At 40.6% G+C, this 17271-nt stretch overlaps 1 protein-coding gene across 1 annotated transcript in view; it reads right to left on the reverse strand.

The window, feature by feature from the left end:
* Positions 1-6131: 6131 nt before the first annotated feature.
* Positions 6132-17271, reverse strand: part of drd3 (dopamine receptor D3) — a gene marked incomplete at its 5' end in the record, with an annotated part of 52392 nt that continues 41252 nt past the window's right edge. Inside the window, 2 exons of the mRNA XM_051926653.1 lie at positions 6132-6716; positions 6790-7120. Coding sequence (XP_051782613.1) covers positions 6520-6716; positions 6790-7120 — 528 coding nt within the window. The remainder of the gene's footprint in view (positions 6717-6789; positions 7121-17271) is intronic.

Raw genomic sequence — 17271 nt, forward strand, 5'->3', positions numbered from 1 at the left:
CTGTCTCAAGTTTTATTTTTTCTTCTAGTCCTTGCATATGCACTTTCTGCAGGGTGTAAAATTCAAAGTGTAGGACTCGGTCCAACAAGAGAAGCTTTCTTCCTGGGAACTCATTTGACTTCTAGAAACTTCCATACTTTTTTTTAACTTGCACTGCATTTTTATTGCTCTTTAATTAATATTGTTTTTATCAGTATGCTGCTGCTGGAGTATTCCCCTTGGGATTAATAAAGTATCTATCTATCTATCTATCTATCTATCTATCTATCTATCTATCTATCTATCTATCTATCTATCTATCTATCTATCTATCTATCTATCTATCTATCTATCTATCTATCTATCTACTTCAGCCTCATTTTGGCTGTCAAGCATTATTATTTTGCAAACATTTCAACCTTGTCTTTTTATGGCAAGTGCATACATCTGACTTTTATGACTTAAAAGAAACAGAAGACTCTCATGGTAATAGATCATAAAGAATTACACAGTCACTAAGTCTCTGCAGCCTGACTCTGACTAATTAGAAACTACATAAAAGCTTAGTGCTGAGCATTTTCACATACAGTTTTGGCCAAGTGGTTTACTTTGTTAAATTTGTCCTCCAGTTATTGATCATCACATTACACTTTTACAATAATCTGGAATGTTGCAACTTGATATTCTAAATTCTTATGGCTTATGGTAACTCTATCTATTTTCACTTTTTTTTTTCCCAGTAACATTTGTTTAGAAGCTACTATGGGAATGTGCCAGTTCTGAGTTGTTTAAAAATGTTTTTTAAGCCTTAGTGGATTCACCAGCCAAAGCTTGTACTGTCTGTTTTTTTTCAGATCTTCAGAATCGTTAAACATTTGCCATTTTAAGGAGACCCCAACTGCCACCTTACACTATGCCAACAACTATCTGATATATAGAATGTGATAAAAAGCCGTAATCATCAATAGCATGTTAAGCATACTACTTTACTACCAAGGGAGGCCTAGAGGTGCCCCTGCTCTTTATAACAAAACAGAGGTGTTAGTGGTCTCAAACCCAGTAACAGCAATGCTGGAGGATAGCAGTTGAGTAGTTTAGCAGCACCAATATATAAATGTAACCAGATGTTTAATATATACCATTTTGTCTCAAATGTACAGCTGCTGGTTTGCGTTACCTGACCTTCAAACACTTCCGGTCATCCGAGTCCAGCAAGTCCAGCAAGTTACACAAACAAAATGACGACACCCATAATAAACTGAAATGCAGTCATAGGAAATTTTTGTAACCTCTTTAAATACAAAATAAGATTTCATTCAATTCCACATCACAACATAGAAAAGAAAATTGAGAAGAACGAATGAAAAAATTTAGAACAAAACTAAATCATATCAATGCCTGGGCTTTATTATATTTGAGTTTAGTTTCTTATTAGTTTTACTCTGAAGTTGGGACAGCCAGTGGCAGCTCTGGACTCGAGATTCTAGTAACACACAGCAGCTCCACGTCTTATATGTTAGAGCTCAGTGCACCAATGACATAACTTTGTCATCGTAGCACATTTTAGGCTTGGCATTCAAGTCAACAGTCCTTCAAGTGCTAGCACCTCTGGTCTTAAAATCTTAGCCACCACTGTACTGTATCTGATGAGTTATAGCACTTGCACCAGTGTTTGGTGGCATAGTTTTGTCAATCAATTATTCACGTTATGCCCTGGTGCCCATGCAGTCAAGGCTTAGTGTGCTACTACCACTGGTTATCCTTGGCACCACTGCATCTGATGAGGTACAGCAAAACTGTCTCTATGTGATTACTTACAGCTTTGATTCTCTTGGTCTTGCCATTATTATCCACTGTCACTAATATTTACACTTAGTAATAGGACTGTCACTTGTACTTTGTTTATTATCATACCTAAGCCAAATCTGCCAAATCTGGGCCTGAAAAGATACCCCATGTCACAGTATACCGTATGTATTTCTTATCGAACTAATAGCTGTTGGTATGAGTTCCCTGAAATGTCTGACTGTGGACACACCACCAATCAAAGGCAGAATGACTTTGTTTGATAAATAGAAACCATTAAATCAATAAAATAAAATAAAAATTAATAAAAGTAATTCCTTAAGAATTAAGTGATGAATATGGGATTATGAGTCAGAATAGCCCCACCCATACAATAGTAGTCACCTTCATAATCGTATAACCAATAAGTGCATGATTTATCATAATACTAACCCCAGTGGACATCTATAATGCTGGGGAAGTACAGCTGTATGTCACAAAGTTCAATTTGTTGCTCTATAACTACTAAGTCCAGGGTTTTCTGTGCTACAAGATGCTTTGAAATACCAGTTTAAGTCACAGTGTACATTAAAAGTTCAGGTAAATTCCAAGCTCAAAGCTACAAGTGTTCTAAGATGCCTAGCACTGCTACAAGACACCATGTGCAGATGTTTTAGAACTATACGCTCAGAAAGCAGAGTTACACCAGGGTTACAATATGCCCAAAAGGTGACTTTGCTTTAAATTACCAAGTGAAGATCTAAGTGTTGCAAACTACAAGGCTAAACAGTACCGGTAGTGTAGCACCCAAATCTAGAAGTGGCTATAATACAGTAGAAGAGGGTCCTAAAAATGTCACCAGGCTGGCAGATCCCCGGCTTAGAAACTGCAAGACCTTATGTTGACAGTGGCATTAGCCACCAAGTCCCATGGCTTTGGTGATATAATTAAACAGTTACAGGTGCTAGTAATAAAAATGTTGCCAGACTTAGAATATGCAAGGACTTATGGTGACAGTGGCATTAGCCACCAAGTACAGTGGTTTTGGTAATATACTTAAACAATTATAGGTGCTAGTACTAAAAATGTTGCCTGGATTATAGGAACTAAGGATTTCATAAGGCTCCAATGGTATCAGCCACCAGGTCCAGGTGGGTGAGCAGCACTAGAGGAGACGTATTTATAAATAATTTCAGACAACAGGACACAGGATGGCAGCATGGTGGCACACTGGTAGCACTGCTGCCTCGCAGTAAGGAGACCTGAGTTCGCTTTCCGGGTCCTCCCTGCGTGGAGTTTGCATGTTCTCCCCGTGTCTGCGTGGGTTTCCTCCAGGTGCTCTGGTTTCCTCCCACAGTCCAAAGACATGCAGGTTAGGTGCATTGACGATCCTAAATTATGCTTTGTGTGCGTGTGTGTGCCCTGTGGTGGGCTGGCACCCTGCCTTGCACCCTGTGTTGGCTGGGATTGGCTCCAGCAGACCCCTATGACCCTGTGTTAGGATATAGCAGGTTGGATAATGGATGGATGAAGGACACAGGATACATCTTGCTGGGCACATCTGCTTTTATTACTTTCTGTTAGAATACGTACTGTAAGTGTGTAGGTCTGCCACAGCAATGTGATACCTCTTCTTCTTTCCTAGTACTCTATTCAAGTCTCTTGCTATTGGTCATGTTGAAACTGACATTGAACCCAACCTGTTTGGTCTCCAAGTTCCCCACATTAGTTAATGGCCACCTTCCCACCTCCATTTTACAGCTACCTCTCAAACACTCAGTTAAAGTTACTGTATATCATGCAGATCACATTCCTCTCCAACTTCCAAAACATATAAAACATTAAAAAAAAAGTGCATTGGTATTTCTGTCTTCTAGGTTTAGAAGTAAAAGGAAGATAATGATAAGACAACTCCATTCTTCAATGTCCCACAGGCCTGTCTTCAATGGCCCAAGGGCTCAGGAGTCCACCAAAAGTATCAAAAGACGCCCAGGACCTTGGCCATGTGGATCAAATTGAAAGCCAACGCTCAATTTGTCTGAAATATACTGGCATAGATGTAGGGCTTAATATTGCCCTGACAAAGTGTGCTGTCATGATGTAACCAGTCAGGCCTGGCGTTCGAAAGAGTGCTGCGGGGCTTGTCATTCACTCTGTTTGTTGCTGTGGTTGGCTGACACTTATTACAGTTATACTTCATCCCAGTTTCTCATTCAAAATGCTAGGGGAGCACAAGGGAATCTACAAAAAAAGGGAATAGAAACTCTGGCTTGGAGTGGCTCCAGCAGACCCACGTGACCCTGTAGTTAGGATATAGCGGGTTGGATAAAGGATGGATGGATAGATACCTGAAAGCCAACCTTGCTCTTTTCCTGGAAGGATCTTGAAGTGTGAGCCTAAGGACATGCCTCAACAGCAGAAGGGCTGCCAAATGTGATATAGGTGGGGACATAAGAAACCATCCTTTCTGGTCCATCCCCAGAGGACTATCAAAGAAGACACCATTTGTGGGTGATCACTTCACTTGTCTTCATCTATAAGAGACTACTCTCAGCTCCTTTGTTAGGGTTATTTTTGGAAGCTTGCATATTGTTAAGAGAATGTTTGAGACAGTTGATAGATACCAATAAAATGTGATCAGCATTTTGAGAATGAAAGCTCGGGTCCATCTCTTTGTTAATAAAGCACCTCCTGTTGAAATGCATTGCTGGGAAGAGGAGCAGGAGATTGCAGAGCTCCATTTGGTTGTCATAGGTGAGCTCTTGTAATAACGAGATATTTTGAGAGGCTTTTGAGCTTTTAGGAGCCTCATACAGTACTTACTATTTTTATATTTTTTGCCAGTTTATTACAATCTTTGCAGTAAAAAAAGGTTTGTTGGTGGAAAAGGCCAGCTTCCTTCTTGGTTTTAGGGTTTCTTTTCCCCTTTTTGTCTGTCAAATGTTACAAATTTTGCCCATCTCATTTATTTCTGTCTTTTTGTGTATCCCCCCCCCCCAAAAAAAAAATGTCTGACAGCAGTCTGCCCCACTCTTTATCCATTTTTCATATTTAATCTTTCCTGCTAAATTATCCTGACAAATACATTTTGTACTGATTTAGCACTTCTTTTTACTTTCCTCCTATTTCATATATGGATATTGAACCATACCACACCATTTTTTAAACCCTCTTAATCCTGTACAGTGTCTTGGAGGGATGGAGTGCAACAAACCCCTGGTCTGGGCACCAAGCCATCACAGGATGAACACACACACACTCACCCACTAGGCCCAATCCAACTACCCTGCTTGTCTTTGGACTGTTGCTGGAATCCCACACAGGTATGTGGAGAACATGGAAACTCCACACAGGGAGGATCCGGGAAGCAAACCTTGTAGCTGCGAGGAAGCATCCCTACCACTGCACCACCATGCCGCCCATATGGATATCATTTTCATGAAATTCATTGGCTTCTGGTTTTCAATTAATAAACATGTTTATATACCCCTGAACATGTTTTGCACATTTTCAGATGTGCATTTGTGTGTCACTTGTAAAAAGTTTGCAGACACTGCAAGATGAGAATGAATCGATCAATTATGAAATTTCACTCTGGTGAATTCCAGCTTCGGTATTCTGCTTTTAACATTTCAAGTTCAAAGCCTTTAAAGTTGACAGCAATAACAGCTAAACCATTCATTGTTCATAAATTTGCAAAACTGGCCAAACCTTGAGTTTTGAGGTTTACAGGTTCAGAATTTTGAAATACAGCAGTGGGTTTACATCTTGCATGTATTTTGGTAAATTCACACAGTATGCTGTACTCACATTGCAAATATGGATAAAGTCATGTGGTGGGCACCTCAGATTTTGTATATTTGTAATTATTGTATTGTGCACTGAGCTAAATTAATAAGAATTCATTGAAATCAAATTGACAAGGAGAACTCAAAATGGGGCTTGTGAGATGGGCTGAGGATATGGTAGTTCCCACTTGGTTGAGACATAACTTAACATTGAAATTAGGTTTGTATCCTATGAATGCCAGGAACAAGTAGTGGGGACCTACAGGAAATTGACAAAGAGTACCTGGCCATTTACAAGACATACTGTAGGCTGGGATGAGCGTCCACCTGAACAGCCACTGGGCTTTGAAGTTGTCCCTTTATACCTGCAGCATTCCAAGTTACGGATTTGAAAGGCTCTTCAAGAGCAACAAAAATATGTGCATAAGGAAGCATCAACACACCGAGTACAAAGAAAAGACCAACTTTTGGAGAGGGCTGATAGAGGAGATGGTGTGAATATACAGAAGCTGCTCACACTACAACTTAAGAGCATTTGCGACTAGTAATTATTCATTTTTTTTGTAATTCCAATTCATAGGAAAAGCCCTTATAGTTGGTGGCTGGTATCATTTTGTTCAGAGCAGTGCCAATGGCTGGAGATATCAAAAGTCATTTCAGGTGGTTTTTGACAACTCTTAGATCCCGTTCTCTTCAAGTGTTTTTTGTCTCCATTAAAAACTATGGCCATGAGCTGGGGACACTTTTTCGCATTATTTTGGGCATTTTGATTGCCAGTCAAGACACCTCAGAGCAGAACAAGCAGAATTTTAATCTAGCATCCTACAAAAAAACTCTGTGGTTTGCATCTTAGTTCCAAGATTTCATTCAAGCGTATCGTTGAGTAAACTATTCTCTTCAAAAACCTCAAATCTTGCTGCCTGTTATAGTCCTAAAAATCAATAAGGCTTACAATTGGAGGTATTTACTAGCAGCTGAGGATCTTGACAAAAGCTCTTCTGAACTCAACGTTGAAGATTGTGTAGATGACTGGATTTAGTGCACTGTTCACATAACCCAGCCAGGTGGTGGCGCTATACACTCCAGGTGGCACATAGCAGGGTGTGCAGTGTGTGTTGAGAACGTGAGTCACAAAGAAGGGCAGCCAGCAGATCAGGAAGACACCTGTAAGGTAAAACAAAATATCAGCAGAATAGTGGTACAAAAAAAATTAATAAAGTGAAGGAGAGGGCCTTACCAAGGACAATGGCCAGCATCTGTGTGGCCTTCTTCTCACGGATGTGCAAGCTTCTGCGCTTCACGCTAGGCCGCAGACTGATCTGAGTCTTCCCATCAGGCAGGTTTAGCACTTCTGATGCTCTCTTGGCCAGCTGTCCCACTGACTCTTTCACTGGCTCAGCACCCTCATCCTGAACCTCAGACTTGGCAAAGGAAGCTTGACTGATGATACAGCAGTTGGGAAGCTCCAAAGGGGTGAGAAAGGTGTTGTCTGGAGGACCAGTGGTCTGCTTCCTCAGCCTGAGAGAAGTAGCAATGGAGCAACGCTGGTCCAGCACTTCTACTTTCTCCTGTTAATCACAAAATGCATTTTACTGCCTTCAGTTTAAATGTGCTGCCATTATAACTATATCTCTTTTGCACCTTTTCGTTTCACGGCCTACTCATTTCTGTAAGATTACCTTCCTTAAAATAATGGAATTAATTTGAGCTTTTGAAGTGACATTATGAGGGGTAGTGTGAGGTGCGAAATTTATATTTAACTAGGGGGCTCTGCCCCCTGCTTGCTTCTCTAGCCAACCTCCATGTGGGCACTATGCGCAATTCATTTTACGGATCTGCTGCTTGTGACGAATCCTGCTGCGCTTTTGGATAAACACGAATATCAACTCTGTCTTTGATATCTCTGTCTTTCAAAACTATTATCGCTGACAATTTGTCACATGTTGATTTATAATATATGCAAGCGTGCTCTTTCAGATTCATATAGAAGTCCAAGAAAACTTCTTTGTCTGTGTTTTTCAGATTCTATGTTGCATTGCTTCTCCGTGATCATAAATATAAAACTGACTGAATTGTGATTTCTTTGAAATTAAACTTGTAGTAACTCTGTCATATCACCATGTTCATATTCAATCTCTTTTGGCTGTTCTGTTATTTCACTGAGTAATAATTTCCATTTGTTAGCACTATTGCGATTTTTACTAACAGTTTTTTGAGACTTGTGAATTTTAGTACTTTCATAATCTCTAACCTGCTTTGCATATGCATGGCATCAATGTTTTTGAACCTCTTTATGACGTTCTACTTTGTCTTCTACTCTTTGCTTTTTCGTCTTCTACTGTTTTTCTTTTATTTCTACCCCTGCTTGGACCTGTTAGGTTTCCAATTCATCTCTTGGCACAAAGTTTTGTCTCGCGGGACGTGAAATTATCTCTCTGAATTATCTCTCATCTCATCTCTCTGAAAAAGTCCCAAGATTTTTATATAAAATAGAGAGTGTCACAGGTGGCTGGGGGACAGACACCTGGAAGGACCGGGAGGTGGTGTTTACGTACTCCGGGCCATGAAAGGGCAACCGCCCTGAATCTGGAGAGGACCACAGGAGAGGAGCAAGGAGGCTCAAGCCCGTTGGGGCCCGTGGCCACCGCCAGGGGGCACCCCGAGCCTCATGGACCCCTGGAAACATTCACTTCCGCCACACCCAGGAAGATGGAAGAAGAGCCTTCCAGGAACACCTGGAGTGCTTCTGGGTGTAAGAGCAGCACTTCCGTCACACCAGGAAGTGCTGCCAGAAGAGCATCATCAAGCACCTGGAGCATGTCCGGGTGAACATAAAAGGGGCCGCCTTCCTACAGTCTGGGAGCTACAGTCGGGAGTGGGAGCAGGATGAAGCTCCTGTGGAGAGAGGAAAAGGTGGCCCATGGACAGTGTGAGAAAGGCCTGTAGCAGGGGTGATTGGTGCTGGGAGCACTGAGTGCTGTGTGGGACTGTGTTAAATAAACGTGTGCTTTTTATAAAGATGTGGTCTCAGTCTGGTGGTGTCCGGGCATATCTCACAAGAGATATTATAGAATAACATATACTGTATTGCTATACAAACAGTAACATATAGATTACTATATATACCATCTTTATACAGTATATATATATATATATATAGAGAGAGAGAGATAGAGAGAGAGAGAGAGAGAAAGAGAGAGAGTGAGTGAGTGAGAAAGTCACACATGTGCACACATACTCTTCACATATATATATATAAACACACACTCCTGTAAAGTCAGTTACCCCAGAATCCTTTGTTGTTACTTCTAACCCTGTATTCTCTATCTAGCATCTACCCTTTTCATCAAGAATAAAGAGTAGAAATGAGCTATAAACTACAGTTGATCCCGGACATGTCTGGTATTGAGTGACTATGAAATAGCTGTCTGTCAATTCTGTATAATGATTAGATCATTAAAAAGTATAATAATTGGTTACAGCACATGCCATTTACTTTGCATATTCAATGCATACAGTACCATTACTATAAAAAAGGCACCATGGTTCCACAGGGAATTTTTTTCTGCTTATAAAGTTCTCTGTTTATTCTGCCAAGGGGAGGGTGAAGCTTACTTCTTTTTTGGACTAAAGACTGTAAAATGTCAGTCTTTGCCACTAATCAGAAATGTCCCCAGTAGGCCATGTTTAATATGATGTAATCCACTTCAGTTTTGTGGGTTCAGATCCTATGCCAAAAATTTTGACTGCATGCAATAGCCACCCTGATAGGAGATGTCAGTCTAGTACAGAATATACTCACCAGGCTCGATTTAGAATTTACAAATAACCTAACACAGCATGCTTGGGATGACCCAAAATAAGAAAAAGCCCACATAGAGCTGGTGAGAACACATGAACACTACATAGTGACAAGTCTGTGAAATCCACAATTCTGCATTAGCAAGTCACCAAATTATTGTTAGATGAAAAGATGGAAATAAGTAAACTTTATATAGCACATTTGTGACCAATGACAAACCATAGACAGCAAAAGCAAACAGAACATAAAAACTCACACACCTGCTTGAATGCCAGATATGCAGTTTAAAATAATATGAATCATGTACCGTAAATACATTAATCAGCCCTGATGTCTATAAATATTGCACAATCAGTACATTATGTTTGGTTATATTTTACACATTATATACAAATTGTGATGGATGTATCATATGGGTGAGCGTTCTGGCCGGGATGGGGCAAGGTTCCTTACCTTGACAGGAGGCCAGCCCTTCAAAGACACAAGAAAGAGGATGGAGATCATCCTGTCTAAGCCAGGAGACATATCAGTACAGCAGTGAGTACACTGGCATCCTGGCAGGGTTGGACTGAGGAACAATACCCGGATCGGGAGGTCAGTGTGGAAGAAGGACAAGAGGAGACAACCTGGCAGGTCCACAAGCTCTCCCAACATGCTAGATGGCAGCCTCCCTGGGTGACGCTACCTGTGCCAGCACCCGCAAGGCACACTGAGAACTGCAGTTCTATAGGGCAGCCTTGTCAGATTTCGTGGGTACAACCATGGGGTGCTGCAGGGTCTATCATTCCTACTTTGTGGGACTTTGTTAACCCGGTAATACTTCCATTGAGCTATGCTGTAGCACCGGATCCAACATAAGAGAAGCCACTCGAACTCAACCAGGTGAGTTGGAGTCTGGTGGAAGAGGGCAAAGTTTGCCTGGAGGAGTGGAAGGAGAGATAAAAAGATAAGGTAAAGAATTGCATTGTATTTGTGATTTTCAAAGCCTTTTGTAAGATATTGGTAAAAACAAACCTTCTTTATTGTGCAGTGACTTGTGTCGTGGCGGTTGTGTCTGGGATTTGGGTTGCTGAAACACCCCCTACTGGTGTCAACATTTATTTTTGAACTCCTTGTCCCAGTAGCATCAAATACAAAACACGAATGAAGTGTGGATGAGGTGCCTGTCTGTCTCTGGATGTCCTCACACATAAACTCTCACAAAAGTCCTTTACAAAAGAATTTTCGTTCAAATATTTTCAGACATATTTAATCCAGTTCTGTATTGGCGATAGACCAGAGCCTATCCTAAAAATAAAAAAGTTTTTCCAATCTTCCTAAAATTATGTCATGTCATTTCCTAACCTACTTAATCCAGATGAGGGTTGCAGTGGGGTCTACTTCAGCTAGCATAGGGTGAAAGGCAGGAACAAACCCTGGACAGGGCAAACACATACACACTCACACACACAGTAGGGCCAGTTTTGTGTCATCAATTTCCTTAACCTGCACATCTTGGGACAGTGGGAGGAAAGTGGCACACTTGGACGAAACCCGGACAGACACGGTAAAAACATACAAACTCAGAAAGGGAGGACATGGGATGTAAACCCTGGTCTCCTTACTGCAAAGCAGCAATGCTACCACTGCGCCTCCCCAACCTAAAATTTTCCTCAGTTTAATCAAACAGTCCCATTCATGTTCGCCTCTATGTTGGTGCCTTATGGATGCTCAGCTTTAAGCACTTGTGTCTCCCAGTTTCAGCTGCATGGTTTCTAATCCCAGTCTGTGCAGTTTAAATGTGCTCCATATAATGTGTGTTTTTTACCCCTGAGCACACTTACTTACAAACTCTATTTAAATCTGCCAAGTAACTTAAACCGTAGTCTATAAGATGTGCGAGAAAACCTGCATGGACACAGAGAGAATTAACAAACTCGACACGAAACTCTTCTGAACCCTGAAATCTGGAGGTATGACAAAGAAAAGATAACTGATAACCAAATGTGCAAAGTGTCTGTGTTATGTAAACTATTAAAACAAGTTTAAAAATGTAAAAGCCTTACAAATGTATACATACTGTACATACAATTCAGATAATCAACACACTTTAATAAAATCCATCCTCGCCTTTGTAGCTGCAGGCGACTGAAACTGTTCTTTATCAACAGTCGTGTTTTAATGGTTAACTAAAAGATGCTGTGGAGCAACGTTTCAAGTAAAATCAGATTATCTCTGAATAACTCAGAGGCATTTGTATATACTTGTACACACAAATGTAAGAATTGATTTTTAGACTGAATTATGCAAATTAGAATGTGAAACCAGGCACCTCTGCATAAGTTCTTAATATTTCTAAAGTTCAATTGCAGTTAATTGCCGGTAGCAATTTTGTGTATTTCTTTGGTATGACCAAACCATAATTTCTCCTGAACGAGAGGCTCACTGCCAATGAAGACAAATGTTGGATAAAACACATAACCGGATATTAAACTGTCAGCCTAAGTCAGTTAAGCAGAAGGACTGCATTTCCCAGACAAAAATATTAAAATTTTACTCAGTTAAGAACAGGTCTGCAACATAAGCAAGGGGGCATGTGGGGCATAAACCTCACACAACTGTTACAGAAAGAAATTATTCAAAAATACAAATCTGATCATTCTACATTCAGATTATGGCAGCACCGAGTCTTAAAATGTAAAAGAGAGTGTTATGCTGAGCCAAGGTAGGGCAAATGAAAGAGGGAAAGGGTTCAGGATATGGAGGAGCCACTAGTGCAGTCAGAAAATGAGTGAGGTCAAAACACAAGTATCAAGAGAAAGCCATGCAAGAAAGCCCGAGCATAAAGTTAAGATGAAATAAAAAGTAAGCTAACATAAGAGATTGGAAAATGAGACGTGGCCATTCAATCCATGAGGTTCATTTGTTTAGCTGATGGCTAAGCTGTCACAATATCTCATGCAGATTCTCTGTAAACGTTGTGAAGGTTTCTGCTTCAACTACATGTCTTGGTAATTTGTTCCAGATTCCAACAAATCTTTTAAAAAAACTGATTTCTTGCTTCAGTTCTAAATTTACGTCTTCTTAATTTCCACTGGTGTCCTTGAGTATTTGACTCTCTCTTAAGTTTTGAGAATTCTGTGGAATCTACTTTATTAATGCCTTTGAGGATTTTGAAGACCTGGATTAAGTCCCCATGCAGTCTCCTTTGCTTGAAATTAAATAAGTCTAATTCACTGAGTCTGTCAGAGTAGGACTTGTCTTTAAGTCTTAGATTGCACCTGGTTGCTCTTGTCGGCACAGCTTCAAGTGCTGCTATGTCTTTCATGTACCGTGGTGACGGGAACTGCACACAACACTCCAGTTGTGGTCTCACTATTGCATTATTTGGTCTGAGAATAATAATGTTCTTTGGTTCATATTAAACAGTTTTTATCGGCTCTTTCTATTATATAATCTCTGAAGATTACATCCCTTGATTTATTTTCAACAGGTTTTATGATATAACCTAGTATTTTTATGTGTCTTTTAATAGCTTATGTAGCATTACGCTTAGATGATGAAAATGTGTCAACATAAATGCTTTTCAGTGAATGCTTCCTGTAGGACAATGTCTTCCATGTTGCATTTTCCAAATGTTAGCTCAGTTCTGAAGCTTTTCCAAGTCTGTCTGAATTGTTTTTGCTGTCTCCTAAGAGTCTGTTTTTCCTTCAATTTTGGTATCATCTGCAAATTTCACAAGTTTCCCAATCATACTGAAATCTATGTCATTAATGTAGATCAGAAAAAGTAACAGTCGCAGGACCGACCCCTGTAGGACATTGTAATCAAATAAAAAGTGAGAGGAGATCATAAAAAGAAGAAATATACACATACACACATATATATATATATATATATATATATATATATATATATATATATATATATATATATATATATATATATATATAGTTACAGATGGCGGCCAGCACCACTACCCAGCTGGGATGCCTCCGAGATGGAAGAAAAGTTGGAGAGGACTTCTGGGGAACGATCTCTTCCCTGAACTGTTATTTGGCAGCACCCCCCTGGATTGCAACGCCATCTCAGATTCCTGCAGGGCTGTGCACAGCCCTCTTGGGATCCGTGGATGCTGCAAGGGGGAGCAGTAGGAAGTGGAGGAGCTGCAGAGCCCCAGTTTGCGCCTCAGTCGCACCTGGAAGCAATTCCAGACCTCCTTAATGAACCACTTGGAATGCTCCTGGGTGTGGCTTAAAAAGGAGCCAGCTGCCTTCCAAGAGGAGCCAGAGTTGCAGGATAACACTGATGAGGCTCGCCTGGGGAGGAGAAAAGGCTCTGAAGAAAATGGGCAGAGTTTCACTGTATTAGTGACTTGTTGGTACCAGTCCTTGGAGGCGGCTTTGGGTCTAGCTGCCTTTCTATAAATAAAGGCTCTTGTTGGACTGAGCTGGTGTTCTTGCCTATTTGTGTCGGATTGGGGTGGCAGTTGCGTCCTGGGTCTTCACAATATTTATATTAATATTATCGCAGGAGGCTGGGGGACAGACATGGCCGGGATGCCTGGGAGGACCGGGAGGTGGCGTATTCATCCTCCAGGCCACAAGGGGGCAACCACCCTGGATCGAGAGAGGACCACGGGAGAGGAACAAGGAGGCTCAACCCATTGGGGCCTGTGGCTGCCGCCTGGGGGCACCCCAAGCCTCAGGGGGCCCGGGAAACGTGTACTTCTGCCACACCCGGGAAAATGGAGGATGATCCTGTCAGGGACACCCAGAGTGCTTCCGGGTGCAAGAGCAGCACTTCTGCCACACCAGGAAGTGCTGCCGGAAGAACATCAAGCACCTGGAGCACATCTGGGTGAGAATAAAAGGGGCCACCTCCCTCCAATCAGGGAGCTGAAGTCGGGAGTGGGAGCAGGACGAAGCTCCCGTGGAGAGAGGAAAGGCGGCCCACAGACAGTGAGAGAGAAGCCCGAAGGAGAGATGATTGGTGCGAGGAGCACAGTGTGTTGTGCGGGACTGTGTATTGTGAAAAGAAAGGTGAATAAATGTGTGTGCTTTTATAAAGATGCAGTGTCTGTCTGATGGTGTCTGGGCATGTCTCACAATGGCGCCCAAACAGGGACCTTCTCCCTGTTCCAAGGCAGGGGACCCTAATTATAAATATTTTGTGAGTTGCCCGGCACCCCAGGTCTGTCCCCCAGCCTCCTGTGACAATACAGTATATAATATATAAAGACAGAGGAAGAGAAGAAAAGAGTCATGAACATTGATCGTGTGCATGCACATAGGCTTCATGATTATTTTACGACTACTGATTCATCAAGAGACCATGGAGAATAAAAATGGACTTACACTGTTTACAATAACAGCAAACGACTTTCATTCCTGTTCCCAGGGCAGATGAAGTGTGAGGACCAGAAATGTCACCTCCACTTCTTCCAGACTCCTCCACTTCTGCTCCTGATACGGTAAAAGATGATGGTGGCAGGGAGTTGTCAGCATTAGAGCAACACTTTTCTGTACCACTCAAGGCATTATGCTTTATTTTTTCTAACATTCAACTATTAAATGGAGCTTTCCCAATTAAGACACCAGCTCTTTTACTTGTTCATAGGCTTATATTTTACTATACAGTATATAAATGGCAGAAGTCAGTTCAGATGGGAAGCCATTGTGACCAGGAGGCATGTGGCAATTAAGCAGGATGGTCCTTTCATTAGAGAGCCTGGGGAGAGCTGGGGTGTCTAGGAAATACTTAATATTAAAAAGAGAGGGATTGGCATTTTAACAAACAGATTAGATTTATTAGTAAGGAGGTCAAACTAAAAAGAAACTAAAACAAAGCAGGGGATGTTTAAACCACACTATATAGAAAAATAAACAATAACTAAAGCACATAATAATTGTAAGATGCATAATATTAAATGAAACACAGGCATTAAACTTTATTAAATTTTAATGCATATTTCTTTTCGTTGTGAATGTTTGAATATACTGGTGAAGCAGCGACTTCCTCCTAAACATTTTTGGCTGTCCTTTTTTCTTTGTTCAAACATTGGATGTGCTGTACATGGTGCAGTAGGAGTGAGCTCCCTGTTGGAGATCCCAGAATTCTTTGGCTTATCTTGATCCTCTTTTTTTTTACTGGCACACAAGGCTGCAAGAATTCTCTCGCATGCCATTTTAGGAATAATGGATCAAAATATTTATCTGCTTTTACAAGTTTGGGTAGTTGATTTATTGAATTGATATTTTGTGACCTTACTAATATTTTTGTGGCAAGGTTTAGCAAGAAAATATGCAGAATTTGCAGATTTAAATATTCAATAATAAAGCCAAAACTGTCAACCAGGGAATGGTAAAATGAAACAATGAAAATTACAACAGGACGCTCCCATCTGCAAACCTCCAATTAAAGTTTCATTGCTGTATTTAATTTATTGTGTATTTTGCACTTATTGTGCATTTGATTATTATTATTGTTATTTTTCTGCTGATTTATTTTTTAATAATATATGTTGTGATTTAAATATCTTCGGCTTTGATTTAGTTTCTGCTTGGGTCATGTATTGATTTTTTACTTTATTATTAAGGAGGCCTGACTTATTTTTGAGAGCTGAAATAAGAGTGAATGAGTTAAGTCTCGTATGTTAAAGAGCAAGCAGTTTGGGGTTAGGGTTACTTTACCTACATAAAGTTCAAGTACAGCACACTGGAAAAAAAAGAGTTGAATTAAATCAATAACTCACAGCCAAGGTTCATCACATAAGCAAGTGAGTTTTTTTAGAGACAAAATTCATGATTTTAGTTTAGAGATTTATCGTTACCTTGACAGACCCAAACTGCCAGCAAAACTGACTGCAAAACATTAATTGCTTTTTTGATAGCTGGATGGAAGAAAGCAGGATCAGCTCAAGAGCCATGCTGATGGAAATAAATTCTTCTAATCTAGACAACAATTGATCTTGAAATTAGTTATTTTGTAGTACGTAGGTGTTAAACCTCAGTTGACCTGCTTGAATTAGTGGGGAAGGAAAACAGGGCTGCTAAAGGATGCATTTACGATCAGATAGAGAAGTGGACATGAGTGACTCACTCAAGACAGAAAAAGAAAACATATAGAGTATTATATAATATATCCTTTTGGGATTGGTAATGGATAAATAAGAATTTTATTTAGCCAAAGGGTGTTAAGGAAAATGTTAAATTAAAATTAGAGTAAACATATGGAATTTGAGTATGGTAAAGAGGAGGAATGAGATATTTCTCTAGCAGAGGATTCAAAAGGATTTTTACACCAACACAAAAAATTACCTCAAGATATTTAAAAATTAGATTATGGTTGGCCAACTGTAGGAAAAATAAAGACTTACAGTATAAGGTGTCAGGGAACAGGAAGAGAATGTCACTTTTTCCCCTTATATATCTCCACTAGACATCCCCCGCGGCTTTGCCTGTGTATTAGTGAAACAGCACACTGAGGAGGGTCCCACCCAGCTCTCTACTCCTGACGTCACTCTTCCCCCTCCCCTCGGCCCACAGCCCATGTCTCGGATTAGCGTGAATATATCACTACAGTAAGCGAACTATGATTCTTAGCGCAATGAGAGAAGTCGCAAAATCAACCGGAATGTTCAAGCAAGTTATAGAAAAAAAGAGATCTAAATCCATTAATTAGTTCTCTTGTTCGCTAACTAAGCAGAATTAAGGTTATGCCCTGAGGCAGACACGTGAGAGAGGAGGGCCCTGCCCCCGTCCCACAGCCTGATGAGTCTCTCTCGGATTTGCGCTAATAAATCGGTAGCGCAAGGAAACTATGATACTTAGCGCAATGAGAAAGTCGCAAAATCAACGGAATGTTCAAGCAAATAATAGAAAAAAAACAGATCTAAATCCGTTAAGAAGTTCTCTCGTGAAAAGCGGACAGACATAC

The sequence above is a fragment of the Erpetoichthys calabaricus genome, chromosome 4, assembly GCF_900747795.2.
Source record: "Erpetoichthys calabaricus chromosome 4, fErpCal1.3, whole genome shotgun sequence".
Lineage (NCBI taxonomy): Eukaryota > Metazoa > Chordata > Cladistia > Polypteriformes > Polypteridae > Erpetoichthys > Erpetoichthys calabaricus.